The sequence below is a fragment of the Eschscholzia californica genome, unplaced genomic scaffold (assembly GCF_041429995.1).
Source record: "Eschscholzia californica isolate CP2 unplaced genomic scaffold, dmEscCali1.0.p SCAF_3, whole genome shotgun sequence".
NCBI lineage: Eukaryota > Viridiplantae > Streptophyta > Magnoliopsida > Ranunculales > Papaveraceae > Eschscholzia > Eschscholzia californica.
The window spans coordinates 28,006,661-28,023,694 of NW_028238420.1; the positions used below are offsets into that span (position 1 = coordinate 28,006,661).

At 37.9% G+C, this 17,034-nt stretch overlaps 1 protein-coding gene across 1 annotated transcript; it reads right to left on the bottom strand.

Moving 5' to 3' along the window:
• Window positions 1-13,466: 13,466 nt before the first annotated feature.
• On the bottom strand, window positions 13,467-15,451 carry LOC147549330 (putative glycosyltransferase At5g03795). The gene is made up of 3 exons (XM_086670025.1): window positions 14,994-15,451; window positions 14,445-14,793; window positions 13,467-14,211 (listed from the first exon to the last, which is right to left on the bottom strand). The coding sequence occupies exons 1-3, from the start codon at window positions 15,344-15,346 to the stop codon at window positions 13,549-13,551; spliced, it is 1,365 nt and encodes a 454-aa protein (XP_086526151.1). The 5' UTR covers window positions 15,347-15,451; the 3' UTR covers window positions 13,467-13,548.
• Window positions 15,452-17,034: the final 1,583 nt, after the last annotated feature.

Below are 17,034 nucleotides of genomic sequence, written 5' to 3' on the forward strand. Positions count from 1 at the left end.
ACGGTGGAAGGAGAGGATCTTACCCCATGGATGACGGACATAATAAAACAGGGAGTTGTTTGGTTTCAGAGTGCAAAAAAGGTTGATATTGGGCAAGCTCTGATTCGGTTTTTGAGAGTCATTCATCGTTCCCAATAAGTTTCACTTAACAAAAGTGCAAGATAATGTGTTTTTGTTGAAATGCCTTACTTCTTCGGAATTAGATGTGGCTATGAAAAGTTCCCCATGTGTGATCCAGGAGGAACTCATAGTGTTACAAGCATGTCGTAACGACGTCTCTCCTAGTGATCACAAGTTTGAATCGGCATGGTTTTGGGTCTAACTACACGGAATTCCACTCGGTCACTTGGGCAATACAACCGTTAACTGCCTTGTCAGTTCCGTAGGGAAGTTTATTCCTACTACAACCGAGGATGCTATCAAATGGAGTATGTTCGGACGAGTTCGTATAAACTTAGCCTGGTTAAACCACTACCACAAAGAGTTTATCTCAAACTATCACACTCACCATTGATTTTAATTGAACTCAAAGTTGAAAACTGCCTACGCTCTGTGTTTTTTGGGACATACTATTAAGTTTTGTCCCACGATCCTTGCTTTTAACGATCTTCCAAACCAACATCTGTCCGATGAACATAAACAATTGGTACTAAAGGCTATGGTTCCTAAGTACAAAGATGAGTACAAGGTTTCGTTCAACATTCGAAATCAAATGAAAGAACTGAGGTCATTTGGTATAGACCGACCCCAACATTTCACCTAGAATATAGATGATTGTTTTGCTGATGTCGCAGTGGAATAATTGCCACACCCGATCCCAGTATACGTAATAATTTTGGTGACATATTGTCAAGTATATGCCAGATTTAAAGGTATAAAGCTCTGACGGCAATAGGAGTGGAGGTCATCGATTCATCAGGGAGACTAGAGGAATAGTTACCACAACGAATGGAGGATAGGGGAACAACATTCGCAATGCAAACATCTGACGTCACTAATATGCAAATAATGTCACAAGGAGAAAGATCAAAGAAACATTATAAGCGAACAACCAGACAACTTGCGATTGAAGGCACAGACGAAGGGGCATCGGCAATCCAAATGCCGCGATCATCATGAATGTTTTCGCTTCGAATTGTCAGGGACTTGGAAACAACCCGACAAAAGAGACTTTAGGCCAGTTCCTAGGGGTGACAAAACCATCGTTGGTTTTTCTCTCTCAAACTAGATTACCTATTTATAAACTTTTTTCATGTTTTCTTAAATATAATCTTCCTTATTATCACTATGCGCCTTCTGTTGGTAGAGGAGGTGGTCTGTTATTGCATTGGCCTCTTAGTTTACAAGTAGATATTGTTTCATCTTCGATAAATCTTATCCATATAATTGTTAAAACTAATACAGACAATGATTATTGGGATCTGTTTTGTATTTATGGCCCACTGGGACTACAAGATAGGCAACCATTTTGGACTAACCTACAGTCTAAAATTCGTGGGTTAACCCGCCCATATTGTTGCATAGGAGACTTAAATGCGATTTCAATGCTCTCCGAAAAGTTTGGGGGTTATACAAATATTCTGTTCATGTCTAATTTATAGAATTTCATTCGAGAAGCAAATCTATTGGACCTAGGATTTAATGGGCCAGGATACACGTGGACGAACTGTAAGGCGATTGACCATCCAACAAAGGAACACCAGGATAGAGTGCTATTTGATTCAAATTGGCTGCAAACTTTTCCTGAGGCAAGCATATTTCATCTACCTCGTATTAATAGTGACCATGTACCTCTACTTCTTAAATTGCAGGATCAAGGACAGACATTAAACACGATAACCAAATTCGAGGTGTTTTGGACCAAACATAAGGATCACTCCTCTACTTTTCTAACTGAATGGGAAAAGAATTCTGCCTCATTCCTGACACAAATTCAACAAGTAAATCACTCATTAAAAGGATGGAGTAAGAGAGCTTTTAGTATTTTAGCAAAAAAACTTAAAATTTTGAGAAAACGATTACTAGATATTGAGTCACTCCCTCCAATAGAGAAAACCTTGTTAATGGAAAGTAAAATTCAAGAAGAACTTATGCATCTAAAAAATGTGCAATGTACACGGGCTGAACAAAGGGCTAAAGCGAAGTGGGTACATAACGGGGATCGGAATACAAGACCTTTTCATATTGAGATGCCAACAAGACGCCAGAAAAATACTATACACCAAATCACTCTTAGGTCGGGACAAATTACTCGGGAATCGGAGCAACTATCAAATGAATTTATTAAATACTTTCAAAACATATTTAGGTCAGAACTAGTTCGGTCTATCCAGGCTGAGATTATTAATGCGTACAAAGTACTCTCGACTGAACAGTTGGCCTTCATCTCAAGGGTTCCTTCGTCAGAGGAAATCAGAGCAGTAGCTATGGAAATGGGTTCGATAAAAGCCCGGGACCAGACGGTCTGTTGTGTTTATTTTTCCAACATAACTTGGATAACATTGGAGGCGAACTTATCTCCCACATTCATGAGGCTTTTATATCAGGTTCCATCAATCCTTCTCTTAATTTTACTATTGCCTTGATCCCTAAGACTAGAAACCCGAGTATGGCCTCAGAGTGTAGGCCGATTTTCGTTTGCAACTCAGTCTATAAGTTCATCATTAAGCTGATTGCAAATCCAATCCGGCCTTTTCTTGAAGATAGTACCATGTGGACCCAGAATTCCTTTGCCTTTGATAGATAGATTACGGATAATATTATTATGGTTAAAGAACTCCTACATTATATGAATACTTCCCGAGCAAAAAAAGGGGCCTTCTTCTTAAAATGGATATGGCGAAGGCCTGTGATAGAGAACTCCTAGAGACCGTTTTGAAAGCCTTTGGCATCCATGGCATTCTTCTATGGTTGATCATGTCAAGTATCACGACAGCTAGATTTAATATCCAAATCAATGGTCGACTGGTAGGTGATTTTATGGCCTCTAGAGGTCTTAGACATGGTTGTCCCCTATCACCGTATCTTTTTATCCTATCCTCATAGTCACTCTCACTCTTAATTTCTCATTATGAACTTCAAGGGAAATTTGCAGGGTTCAAAATTAATCAGGCCAGCCCTAGTATCTCACATGATTATGTTTGGGAACGTGACGGTAAATAATCTAAATACAGTGATTGACATTATGGAAATTTACTCCAGCTTCTCTGGCCAACAAGTGAACTTTAACAAGTCGTCATTGCACTTTAGTAGAGGAGTGGCACAACATATTCAGACCCATTACTCAGCTCAGTCGCAAGCTCCTCTCATGTCAGATCAATCCAAATACTTAGGTGCCCTTATACTAAAAAATGTAACAAAATTCAAAGTTATGAATGGTTAGTAGAAATTTCACAATTCTTTGTCAGGTTGGAAACTGAAATATATTCCCAGGCCGGTAATCATAATCTATATTACCTTCCTTTTGTACCTACGGTTGTAGTTACCAAACATTACCAAAGGGTGTGATCGACCAGTAGGACCGCATCGAGTGATGTTTTTGGTGGGATCATGCACTGAATGAGAAAAAGATACATTTTATAAAATAGGAAATATTAATTAGTCCCAGAAAATGTGGAGGCTTGGGCACCCGATCTATTCAAGAGGTGAATGAGTCATGAATAGCTAAAATGACTTGGAAATATATTACTCAACCCCATGCCATCTGGGTTAGACTCTTAAAGTCTACATATGTCAAGAATGATGAATACTGGTCCACCAACCATTGTCACACCTCTTTCACTTTCTGGCAAGCTGTGAATAAAACCAAGGATACTATACGCACTAATGTGTTTTGGGTCATATGGTAATACAAAGAAGAAGATGATTGAAATATGAAATCTCTTGTTTCTCATTAATTGAATTACAATTGAGATTTGATATAAGTAGAGTTTTAGAGAGAGGGAGTATATAGAGAGAAGTTTGTGACAACTAATCAAACAACAAACCAAAACAGAATTCTCAACTAACTTTCTCTAACTAATTGGTTACTTTAACTAACTATAATTAACTATTTGTAACTAACAAGCTAACTAAAGAGAGTGATATAAGTTGAGTTCGGTTCTGAGTGCAGTGAATCGAGAGAGAGTGAGAGAGGCTTGGTGAGGATGTTAGCCAATTGATCATGGGTTGAAATATGTCGAACTTGGAGCTTCTGATGCCTAACCATATCTTGAACAAAGTGAAAGGCAATCTCAACATGCTTCATTCGATTATGAAAGATAGGATTAGCTGTTAAATAGGTAGCACCAAGATTGTCACACCATAGAATTGGACATGAAGCAAAAGTGATCTTCAATTCTTGAAACAAAGATTGAACCCAAACAAGCTCAGAAGCTGCATCAGCAAGAGCTTTATACTCAGCCTCAGTACTCGACCTTGCCACTGTTGGTTGCTTCTTAGAGCACCAAGAAATCTAGTTTGAACCCATGAAAACCAAAATCCCTCCAGTGGACTTACGATCATCAGGACAACCAACCCAATCAGCATCAAAAAATGCCTGAAGATCATTATCGAAGTAGCCAGTAAGAGAGAGAGAGAGAGAGAGAGAGAGAGAGAGGGGATTTGGTAATAGTGAAAGTGTGATCAATGGTGTGCTTCAGATATCTCAAAATTCATTTTACTTCACACCAGTGTTCTTGAGTTGGACTTTGAAAAATTAGCACACTTTATTAACTGAAAAGGAGATGTTTGGTCTTGTAATGTTAGCATATTGAAGAACACCTACTGTACTTCTATATAACTTGGTTTCTGAAAGGACCCCCAACATCCTTTTTGAGAACACAATTGGTTGCCATAGGAGTAGAGACTGGCTTTGCTTCATTCATCTTAGTTTTAAGAAATAAATTGGTGATATATTGTCTTTGAGATAGGAGTAAACCAGTAGAAGAAGGTTAAACTTCAATGCCTAGCTAGAAAGAAATTTAGAGAACCCCAAATCAGAAATGGCAAACTCAGAGTGTTAATGGTTGATTGCATCAGAGATGGATCACTTCCTGTGATGATAATGTCATCCACATAGATGAGAGAATGATTCGAACGTAAACAAGCTTAATCACAGGACCAAAAGTGTCTTCATAATCAATACCCTCTACCTGATTAAAGCCTCTAGCAACTAGCCTGGCCTTATATCTCGAAATTGACCCATCAACATTCTTCTTAATACGAAAAACTCATTACGCCCAATAATATTCATGAAGCGATGTAGATGGAGTAAGAGACCAGGTACCAATTTGAATAAGAGCATTGATTTCTTCTGACATAGCATGTCTCCACTCAGGATCTTTAGAAGCTTTAAGATAAGTGGTAGGAGTATGTATCATCAGAGAGAGTATATATCAGAAACTGAAACAGTATAAACTTTGGGCTTTAGAGGACCAACTTTGCCTCTTGTGACCATAGGATAAGAATTTGTAATGTTAGAGGAAGATGGGATAGGAATAGAAGATGGAATGGAAGGAGGACAAAGATAAGATAGGAGCAGAAGGTGAAATAGGATTAGGAAGAGTGGGAGCAGAAGAAGAAATAGGAATAAATGTGGAAGAAGAAATAGGAACAGAAATAGGCTGAGGAGAATAAAATGGAAATGGAGGAAGAGGAGGGAGGAGTTTAAATTGGGGGTTGAGAGAAAGTAGCATAAGGAAATAAATACTCATCAAAAACAACATTTGAAGAGATAACAATTTGATGTGTCTTTGGATTTAAACATCTATATCCTTTATGCTTAGGATTGTAACCAATGAAAATATGACATGAGCTTCTGAAATCAAGCTTATGCTTGTTATATGGTCTGAGACAAGGATAGCAACCACAACCAAATATCTTAAGATAATCATAATCAGGTTGGGTTTGGAATAAGACCTCAAGAGGAGAAGCATTATGAAGTAAAGGAGTTGGTAATCGAATGATGAGATATACTGCTGTTTCAAAAGCAAAATCCCAAAGCATGAAAGGCGGATTAACATGAGCTAATAGAGCTAAACCAGTTTCCACTATATGCATGTGTTTCCTTTCAATCATGTCATTTTAAGCATGATCATGAGGCCATGATACTCTATGACCAATACCATTTTCCTCAAGATACTTAGGTGAAATTTTCCTCCCCAATCAGAGCTAATAGAGCTAGACCAGTTTCCACTATATGCATGTGTTTCCTTTCAATCATGACATTTTGAGCATAATCATGAGGCCGTGATACTCTATGGCCAATACCATTTTCCTCAAGATACTTAGGCGAAATTCCCCTCCCCAATCAGACTGGACACACTTAATCTTTAGAGAAAACATGTTTTCAACATGGGATTTAAAGTAAAGAAAGGTAGTGAACGCATCAAACTTATGAGTAATAGGAAATATCCAAGTATATCTTGAGACAGTATCTAACAAGGTAACATAATACCTGTAACCATTGAAACAAGAACAAGAGGAAGGACCCCAAACATCTGAGTGTATTAATTTCAATGGAGAAGAGAAAATGAGATACACAATTTATGAGATAAAGAGTGACTCTTAGCCATCTGACAAGGATTACAAACAAAAGGCAAAAGAGATGTAAAAGGAAGCTTATTTATCTGAATGATGTGCTTCATAGTTCTGAAAGCTGGATGGCCCAATCGAGAGTTCCAATCAGGAAGAAAAATAGATGAGTTCCAATCAGGAAGAAAAGTGGATGAGAAAGCAGTAGCTGGAGAAGGAGGTGCTTGAAGTTTGAGTTGATATAATCCATCCTCGCAAGGACCAACAACAAGCTCTTGATCTGTTAGAAGATCCTTAATGTTAAAAAAGTTAGGATAGAATTGAAAATAACAATTATTATCCTTTGTAAATTTACGAACAGATAAGAGTTTTTTTTTTAGTAATTGAAGGAATATGTAATATATTTTGCAATAGAAATGTGTTAGAATTTGAAGAAGCATAAGTTGAACTAGATGAGAAATAGACAAACCTGTATCATTTCCAATCTTGACATGTCCTTTGCCTTTGTGTTCAGATTGAATATTCAAATTGGAAATATCAGAGGTAACATGATGAGTAGCACCTGAATCTGGATTTCAAGTAGTGGATGTAGAAGCTGATGAGTTAGAAGGTATGGAAGAATTAGCGGAAGAGTAAGTCTTGTGAATTTCAGGAAAATATGTTTCATTATCAGAGGCCTGGTGGACATCAAGAGATGGTGAGTAATAATGATAATCAGGTTCAGCATACGGAGAAGAAGAATAGCCTTCGATAGGAAAGTAGGAGTAATCAGGAGGATAAGAGTTGGAATCATAATATTCAGTAAAATAGGATTGATGATCAATAGAAGAAATCCCGGATTTAGGCTGAAAGGTTGAATTGTTCTTATTGTAACACTAATACGCAGTCTGACAAAATTTGCCACATATTTGACATATAATTGGAGAAGAGGAAGATGAAGATCTGTCTTTGATAGGAATTCTGCCATGAAAACGCATGTTAGATCGACCTCTACCTGTATAATGTGAAGAAGCTGAAGGACCTCTATGAAATCCTCGAAAAGAAGAGGTATGAGTTAGATTAATAGAAGAATTAACAAGATTGAATGAGCTTTCATGTTGTAATCTATTCTCTTCAATGAGGAGAAGGCCAAGTAATTCATTGATAGAGATAGAATTAGATTGATGAGATAAAGCAGCTCGTAAAGAACCAAAATCAGAAGTCAAACCACAAAGAATTATGTCACAGAGATCATCATCATCAACTGGTTTGGAAGCCTGTCGTAACTACAAAGCAATCGATTTAGCTTTATTAAAATATGATTGAATGGAATCCGAGCCTTTCTTCAAGTTTTGAAGATCATTCTTGAGATTAGACACTCGAGCTTTAAAAAAAGAATGTGATCTTTCAACTTCAGACCAGACATCATGAGATGTTGTAAGATCAAGAACTTGACTGTGGGTGTCTTTAGTAAGAGGCGCAAGAAGCCAGCTGAGGATCATTTGATCTTGCCTATGCCAATTTGTATAATCAGGACTGAGAGTAGGTGGATCAGAAAGATGAGGATGAATAAATTTGACTAGACATGGAGATGTGCAATCAACAATGCCAAGAACATCATATGATCTTAATAATGGAAGAAATTGAGATTTCCAAAAGATTATGAAGAAGAAGAGAAGAAAATCGAAAGATTGGAAGATTGAATGATGCATGAAGAAAAAAAAGAAGAAGAAAGAAAAATCGAAAAAGTTTACTTGATTAGCTCTGGTACCATGTTAGAAATAAGAAGATGATTAAAATATGAAATCTCTTATTTCTCATTAATTGAATTACAATTGAGATTTGATATAAATAGAGTTTTAGAGAGAGTATAGAGAGAGAACTTTGTTACAACTAATTAAACAACAAACCAAAACAGAATTCTCAACTAACTTTCTCTAACTAACTTAGTTACTTTAACTAACTATAACTAACTATTTGTAACTAACAAGCTAACTAATGAACATCCTTAACATATGGGATGGTACTTCCACTAAACTAAACTATGATCCTTGGCTACCAACAATGCCTAATCAATGACCAATTATAGAGCATGAACTGCCAGCTAGTATTTTTGGGTGTCTGATTTATTCTTACCTAACACTAAGATATGGAACAATGAGCTATTGGTTCAGCATTTTAATGAAAATACAGTAAGGCCCATTACACGGATCATTATCCCACAAGGTCATCAGAGACACAAATTGGTATGATGTCCAACTCCAACAGTTTAGTTTACTACTAAGTCTTACTATTCTAAAATTAAAGTTCTTCCTCTAATACCAACAATAGCATATCAATTCTCTTGAAAACAATTTTGGAAAGTTAAAGGCATGAATCCACAGATCCAACAGTTTATGTGGAAACTAATACATAATGGTATCCCTACTCTTAGTAGTATATGGATTATGGTTTCAACTATACCTCAGACTTACCGAATTTGTTGATCTACTGAAATAGAAACAATCGATCATCTTTTTGGAGACTGTATGATCTTTAAACAGCTACTTAGTTTAACTGATATTCCCAATTTATAGTATGAAGGAATAGATCCAATTAATATCTTAAATAATATGCTTCTAAATCAACATAACAGTAATAAAGGATGGTTTACTATCACTTGTGTTATGTGGGAGTGGTGGAAAGCAAGAAATACACTTATCTTTCAACAGAGACCAGTGGATCTGATGCAAACCTGGTGGACGGTAAACGAAGCCCTCAGGTACATCCCCAACCTTGATGAATTTACTTCGCCTAACCTTTATGTGCAGGAAGATACAATGAATCGATGGTTCCCACCACCAGTAGGGCAAATAAAAATTAACTTTGATGGTTCGTTTAGTGAACTACATGCATCAGGAGCAGCGATGGTGAGGGATTCGTCGGGAAACATATCAAGAATCAAACGTTTGAACTGAAATTGTATAGGTCAAGATGCCCTAAAGAGGGACAACATATTATATTATATAGAGAATTGTTACAATGTGAAAGGGTCGAAATACCCTTAAGAAATACTAAAAAGGACAAATGAAATGAATACATATATATACACTTATATCCCCCCTCCCTCCCCCCCCCCCCCATCGAGCTGAACGTCGGTTGTCAAGTGAAAGCTTGTCTCTTAACATCAAAAGCCGAGTTGTTGAAAGGCCCTTTGTAAAGATATCAGCAACATTGTCTTCTCCATTGATATAATTAACTCGCAAATGGCCATTGTTAACTTGCTCCTGGACAAAATGGAAGTCAATTGCTGCATGTGTTGTTCGAGAATGAAGGACAAGATTCACAGCTAGGTAGGTTGCACTTACATTATCCCAGAAGATGACCGGAGGTGCCTTTATAGAAACACCAAGTTCTAACAAAAGATTTTTGATCCATGTGGCATCAGCAGTAGTATGGGCCACAACTCGAAATTCGACCTCGGTGGAGGACCGAGAGACAGTTGGTTGAGTCTTGGACGTCCAACTAATGATATTGAGACCCAACATAACACATAAGCCTGACGTGGATCTCCTATCATCAGGAGACCCATCCCAGTCAGCATCAGAATAAGTCCTTAAACATAACGAAGATAATCGGCGAAGAGTGAATCCATCAGATTGAACCTTTCAGATAACGAAGGAGCTTTCATGAAATTGGGAACTTGATTGACGGCATAGTTGTTATCTGGTCGAGAAAGATTGAGATATTGTAAAGCTCCAACTAAACTTCTGTATGGTTGAGGATCTGTAACTAAGTCACCATCTGTAGAGGACAATTTCGCCCCTGATTTTGCTGGTGTTGGAGTTGGTTTCGACTCAATCAAACCAAAGCGAATTATAAGATCATCAGTGTATTTCTTTTAGCTGATAGTAATCGAATCAGATGACCTATTTACTTCCATGCCCAAAAAGTAGGTCAGATTGCCCAAATTAGTAAGCTTAAATTGCTGGTGAGGATGAGAGACGAGATTTCCGACCTTTGAATTGGAGAACCCTGTAAATAAAATGTCATCAACATATAAAAGAATTACTATTGTCGAAAACCCATTTGAAGTAAAGAAGAGGTGAATTTATGGTGCCAAGCCCTATGAGCCTGCTTAAGGCCATAGATCGCCTTCTTCAATCGACACACATGAGAGGAATAATCTGGATGTTGAAACCCCTGTGGTTGGGTCATAAAGACCTCTTCCTTTAAATCCCTATTAAGAAACGCATTTTTAACGTCGAGTTGTCTTACCGGCCAGTCATTATTCACAACAAGAGTAAGCACAATTCTAATTGTTGATGGTCGAACCACGGGACTAAATATCTCACTGTAACCAATCCCTTGTTCTTGATGAAACCCGCGAGCTACCAATCGTGCTTTAAACCGTTCAATTTTGCCATTTGATCGTTGCTTTACTTTGTAAATCCATTTGTTATCAACAACATTCATGTGAGGTTGATGAGCAACCAGATCCCAAGTTTTATTTAGATGAAGCGCAAAGATCTCTTCTTTCATCGCCTGATTCCAATGAGCATGTTTGGAAGCTTCATGATAGGTGGTGGGTTCAGAGAAATTAGGATTTTCGAATTGAGATAGAAGGGAAAAAGGTAACACATGGGATGAGGTAAACAAAACTTTAGGCTTACGTCTACCATCACGACTCCTTGTTACCATTGGATGTCTTTACCTGGTGCCCATCTGAGGCGTCTGACCAGTGGTAGTGGGTACAACAGGAACAGTAGTGGGTAACAGAGACCCAGTCTGATTCGTGGTAGTGGAGACACCCTCCGTTAGGTTGTGAAGAAGCCGTTCAGAAGTGGCAGGCGAAATGACAGGTGTTGGAAGGGAAAGGGAGCGAGGAACAGCTGTGGGAGAGGAGATATTCGAAATAACAGCTGGAGGAGATTCGTCCCCCATAGGTGTATTAGAAGTGCGTAAACGCTAGACAGGTGGAGGGTGGGAGACAAGTGGTGGGACCGGCACATGTAAAGAAGGAATAATAGTATCCATTTGTTCTGTTGAAGAGAGAGAATGAGAAGGACGAACAGTCCATGAGAGAGAAACACCAGACTTCGTTAATGGTGGAGTTGAGGGGAGATGGGAAGTAAGGAGGCAATTTCGAAAGGGGAAAACCTCCTCATCAAATAGAATATTACGAGAGATAAAAACACGAGACGAATGTTGGTCCAGATAGCGATAGCCTTTGTGATTAGAACTGTAACCGATGAAGATGCAGGGTTTTGTTTTAGGTTGAAGTTTAGAGGTATTATAAGGAACCAGTAGAGAGTAACACCAACATCCAAATGTTCGTAAATCAGAGCAATTTGGATTTCGGAAGTATAGTTTGAGAAATGGGGAAGATCCACGAAGGACCAGAGGACTGATAAAGTAATGTCAGAGATGTTTCTACGAGATGTCGTATTTTTCTCTCTGCAGCACCATTCTGTTGTGGTAACCGATTCAGAGTGTAGACAACAGTATTGAAGGCATCAGACCAGAAATTAGTTGGAGTAGAGGACTGATAAAATAATGTCAGAGATGGTTCAACGAGATGCTTATTTTCCTCTCTGCAACACCATTCTGTTGTAGTGTGTGAGGGCATGATTGACGATGAACAATGCCAGACTCAACAAAAAATTGGGAAAGTTGATTATTAACAAATTCTCCACCTCCATCTAATTGAAAAACCTAAATTTTGTTTTGAAATTGATTTTCAACCAGAACCTTAAATTGTTTTTTAATTGTAGTTACTTCTGATTTTTGTTGTAGGAAATAAATCCATGTGTATCGAGTAAAATCATCAATCAACACAAGGACATATCGAAAACCAGAGAAAGAAATAACAGGGGCTGGTCTTCATAAATCAACATGGATCATCTCCAAAGGAGAAGTGGAATAATGATGAACAGGAGAAAAAGGGAAGATTATAATGCTTAGCGGAAACACAATTTTCACATAAATTATTTTTTATTACAAAGGTAGTTACTGGTAATTTAAACTTAGACATAATAAACTTAAAATTTCAAAAATGTGGATGAGCAGGTCTCTAGTGCCAGATTTCAAGGCTGGTACGAGATCCTTTCGACGCCACTTTGGTGAATAAAGCTGAAGAAGTTACAGCAGCAGGAACATGAAAGAGGCGAAAGAGGCGATCAGAGATCGTTCCGACGAGCAGGATCTTCCCTGTGGGAATTTCCTTAACAACGAAACCAGATCGATGGAAGAGAATAAAACAATCAATATCTCGAAGAAGTAGAGGGATGGAGATAAGATTTTTCTTAAATTCAGGAACATGAAGAAAAAGAAGAGGGTGGGTTTGGAGTAGAGATAATAGTAGGAGAAGAAGTGTGCTGAGTGGAGTCAGCCATTAGAAAAGAATAGAAGATGAAAGAAGAACACTGAAATCAAGGAGAAGGAAGAATAACACTTAGGCGGCTCTTGATACCATGAAATTGTATAGGTCAAGATGCCTAAAGAGGGCCAACAGATTTTATTATATAGAGAATTGTTACAATGTGAAAGGGCCAATATACCCTTAAGAGATACTAAAAATGACAAATGAAATGAATACATATATATAGACTTATATGAACCAGTGTGGGCTCTCCATAGCGAAATGGTAGGGTTTCGTTTAGGTTTAGAACTGGGAGAGGAGATGATGTTGGAGTCTTTTATAGAGGAGGGGGATTCAGGGTTTTACTAGATTTAATCTACCCGTTGAACCGGAGGTGCCCTGGTGGTTATGCCACGTGATCAACGGCTTACGTGAGAAGACGCGTAGCACGGACGTGTCGACTTCCTATTGTCCTCGCAATTAAACCGCTCGTAATATGGCGGGGTCCTGTATAGACGTTAAATTGTTACGCCTTTGGTCCCTATGATGCTTTCTTGTATTGTGCCCTAGGCCTGAACTTCGTAACCTGGATTATGTATAGATGTTTTGCTTTGCTCAAAAAAGAAAAACTAAATTTAAATAATCCGTTATAATTTTTCTTTAACTCCGTCATAATTAAGTAATTACATACATAGGGAGTTCACTCAAAAGATTATTCAATCATGAATTCGAATATTCAACCTTCTAAGCCAAATTGAGTGAAGAGTCATATGAAACACATCAAATCTCTCAGGAGTACCATGTACTAGGAAATGTCTTTGAACTTTCTTCACATTCTTCTGCATTTCAATATACCTTTCTTCGGGTATTGCCATTAGAATTTTCTTGAGATATGGTATTTTCTTGATAGAAATCTGAAGCGAAAAAGAATTCCAATTAAGAACGTCACTATACGGTGGAACAAAACTATCCGAAATTAGAACCGGAACGCATTCTGCATAAATGGCCTCGGAAACCCTAGGGCTGGCTACTTCATACCCACTTGGACAAAGACAATATCTAGTCTTGGTCATCATGTCATGGTAAGATAATTTCATTGGAAGCTTGTTATAAACTTGAATATCTTTATCTTTGTTTAGCCAATGCTCAAATAGGATCGAACGAATATCACCATGAGAACCCCCAGTGAAGAATGCTAGTACAGTACGGTTAGAAGCCGGGAGACCTCCTATGGTGCCGCCAATATCACCTTTACGGAGTTTAACTTCAGCTAAAGATGCATCTCTCCAAGGGTCAAATCCTTCTGAGGTATTTGCATTGCATAAAACCCTAATAGAATTGTTGTATAGATTCGGAACATGAAATGATACGAGTGGACCCTGTGATATCTAAACATCAGTTTCTGTATTAAAAAAAATCCATCAATTTAACCCACTAGTTAAATACATTTTTACTTTAGAATGTTTGACGAAGATTATACTGTTCGTGTCGAATTATCGTTCAAAATAAACGTCATATCTCTAACTAGTGGGTTGAATTGGTGGGTTCAATATCTCAAATAGTTCTTGTATAATTTAAATGGTATATGAAAAAACTTCCCAAATTTACTCACCCAATCATGGCAAGAAAGCATGACGTGGTCAGCCCCGAGGCTTCTATTCCAGTAAGGATATTTTTGTGCAATGAGAGTAACATAGTCTAAAGCAATTTGTTTAATAGCTAAGACGTCTCGAGAGTCAGGCACATATAGATATTGAACCATTTGGTAAACACTGAATGGAAGGAAATAAACATGAGCTTCATCAGGATCATGAGTTCTGAACTTAGTTTCTCTCTCCATTTGGTGAATGAACATACCTTCAGTTGCATATGTACTTTTAAAAGGACCGTCATGAAATAACGGTGGTTCACCTTCTTTGAAAACGTAGATCTTGAATATTTTCTCCATTTCTAAGTAACTCCTAGGACAATTTTGCACATATAATTAATAACTTTAATTCAGTATAGCTCATTTTGGTTGAGTCGTAACATACATGTATATATGTCTGATGTCTCACCACTAGGTAGACCAACGTTCGAAACTTAGTTTCAAATAAAAGAAGAATTACTTAAATTCAATCATATACTAGAAATGTTTTAAATGACAATAAGCATTACGTACCTATGAAATAGATCAGCATTATGATAGATATCGCCTTTCGGGACATAAAGATCTGAACTTTGGTAATAACTTTCATAATTAAGGGTTGCATATTGTCTTATAGAAGCTCGAGCTCTGGTAAGAACACCTTCTAGCTTCTCAAGTTTGCTAAATCTCTTGGTTGTTACTGCTACTTCATCTAGATGTTTCTCTGGCTCTTTGTACTCATTCCCATTGAGCAAGTATGAAGAATGTGATAAAGAAGGATAAGACGGTGAGGAGGTCTTCCAACCGAGCAGAAAACAAACAATGGAGGATAATATGAACAAACTTATTGAAACACTACCAATCAATGGGGAAGAAATTTTTTTCATTTCTCATCACCCTCTTGTCTGTAATGGTGAGATTTTGGACTTTGGAAGAGTAGTAAGTTAGTAAGTAGCAAGTGACTTTCAAGTGAAACTGCCCCACTATGGCATAGGAATCAGCCACAATTATAAACAAGGTCTTTAGTTGATGAGGTTGGAATTAACTTCAGTAATCTTTACGAATTTCAAAATGATCCCTAACTTTTGAGCATCTCACTAATTTATCCATGGAAGTTGTTCAATAGATCTTTGGGCCTCTAAATTTGAGTTCCTCGTTAGTGATTGTTATATATTATTTGTTGGAAAATTTTATATACACTTATAACTTTCTAAGGGTCATTATTTTGGGAAAATAAAAAAAAAAAGTTCGGATTTTAAAATTTTCGGGTGGAAAAAACATTTTGGTCCGCAACTCACCACCACCCCTCTTCGGTTGCCGACATATTTCAATCGTCGATGACTCTTTAAAGTATTTTTTCAAATATTCTTCCTCTCTCCTCCTACCACCACCTCCCCTCCCTCTCCTCCCTACTCAATCTCTATCTCTGCTTCCATCCTTCTCTCTCTTCCTCTCTTTCTATTTCGACGATGAGGAAGGCTGATTTGCCTAAACTCGCTTTTGGTTTAGGAGAGATCCCCAAACAAGGAGTTCTCTGGTTTAGGAGATGCGCCGAAACTGGAACACTCCTAGTTTCAGAATTTCCCCAAGCTTGAAAGCTTCTGGTTTGGGGATTCCCTCAAACAAGACGTAGAGTTTCGACGAAGGGGGCTGCCCTCTCCTTTGCGGATACAAAGAGACAATGAGAGAGTTAAAGAGTAAGCGAGATAGAAGGGGAGAGATTGAAAGAGAGTGAGACAGTGACACAGTGAGAGAGAAAGAGGTAATGCTGGTAGTGGTAGTGGGATGAGACAAGGAAGAAAAAGATGTGAAATACTTTTAAACGTCGCTGGTAATGACAGTTTGTCGGCATGCAAAATAAATGGTGTTAGAGGGGCGTGCGTAGTGGTGGGGATCGGTCCGGGCCGGGCCGGTCGATACCTGGCTCCAACTTCATCAAATCGGTCGACTCGAACATAAAATGTTGGTGTCCACCTATTTATTTGAGCAACCAATTTCAAGAATTATTTGTCCATTAACCGTCCAAGCTCGTTTATTTTTTCGGGCCAGTCGGACACTGGACCGTCTTGCGAGCTGTTACAAATAGTAGTCCAGATTTGGAATTTGGCTAACTTTTTTGTAACGACCTTTATGCAGATAGCCGTTATAAAAAGTCTTCTTATAACGACCAGCAGTCGTTACAATTGTATTTGCCAAGGTGTTTTTTGTAGCGGCTGAAAACTTTTTTGTGACGGCTTGTAGTTGTTACATTAGGCTACTTGTAACGATTTTCCCATATTTGTAACGGTTTAGACCGTTAAAAATGTGACGTATCTTTATAGTGCCAGATTAGGCTTTCCAATAACACTTTAATTACAGAAACTTATAATTTCATTTCCATCCGCCTAAAGCAACCTTTAAATAAGAAATATGAACCAAACCAGTCAGTATGAATGAAACTAGTAAGTGAGTATGAATGGAACTAGTAAGGACTAAAGATTCAGAGAAAAAACATAACACAAAGTTATACAGACATTCGTAGTACGATTGCTCGATGCAAAACATCGAATGAATGGAGAGATTCAAAGAGAGAATG

Coding starts and splice junctions, on each gene's coding strand:
- LOC147549330 (XM_086670025.1), bottom strand. CDS start 15,346: ATGAAAAAAATTTCTTCCCCATTGATTGGTAGTGTTTCAATAAGTTTG. Junction 14,794..14,993: donor AATGCTGATCTATTTCATAG/GTACGTAATGCT, acceptor AAATTGTCCTAG/GAGTTACTTAGAAATGGAGA. Junction 14,212..14,444: donor TGCTTTCTTGCCATGATTGG/GTGAGTAAATTT, acceptor TAGATATCACAG/GGTCCACTCGTATCATTTCA.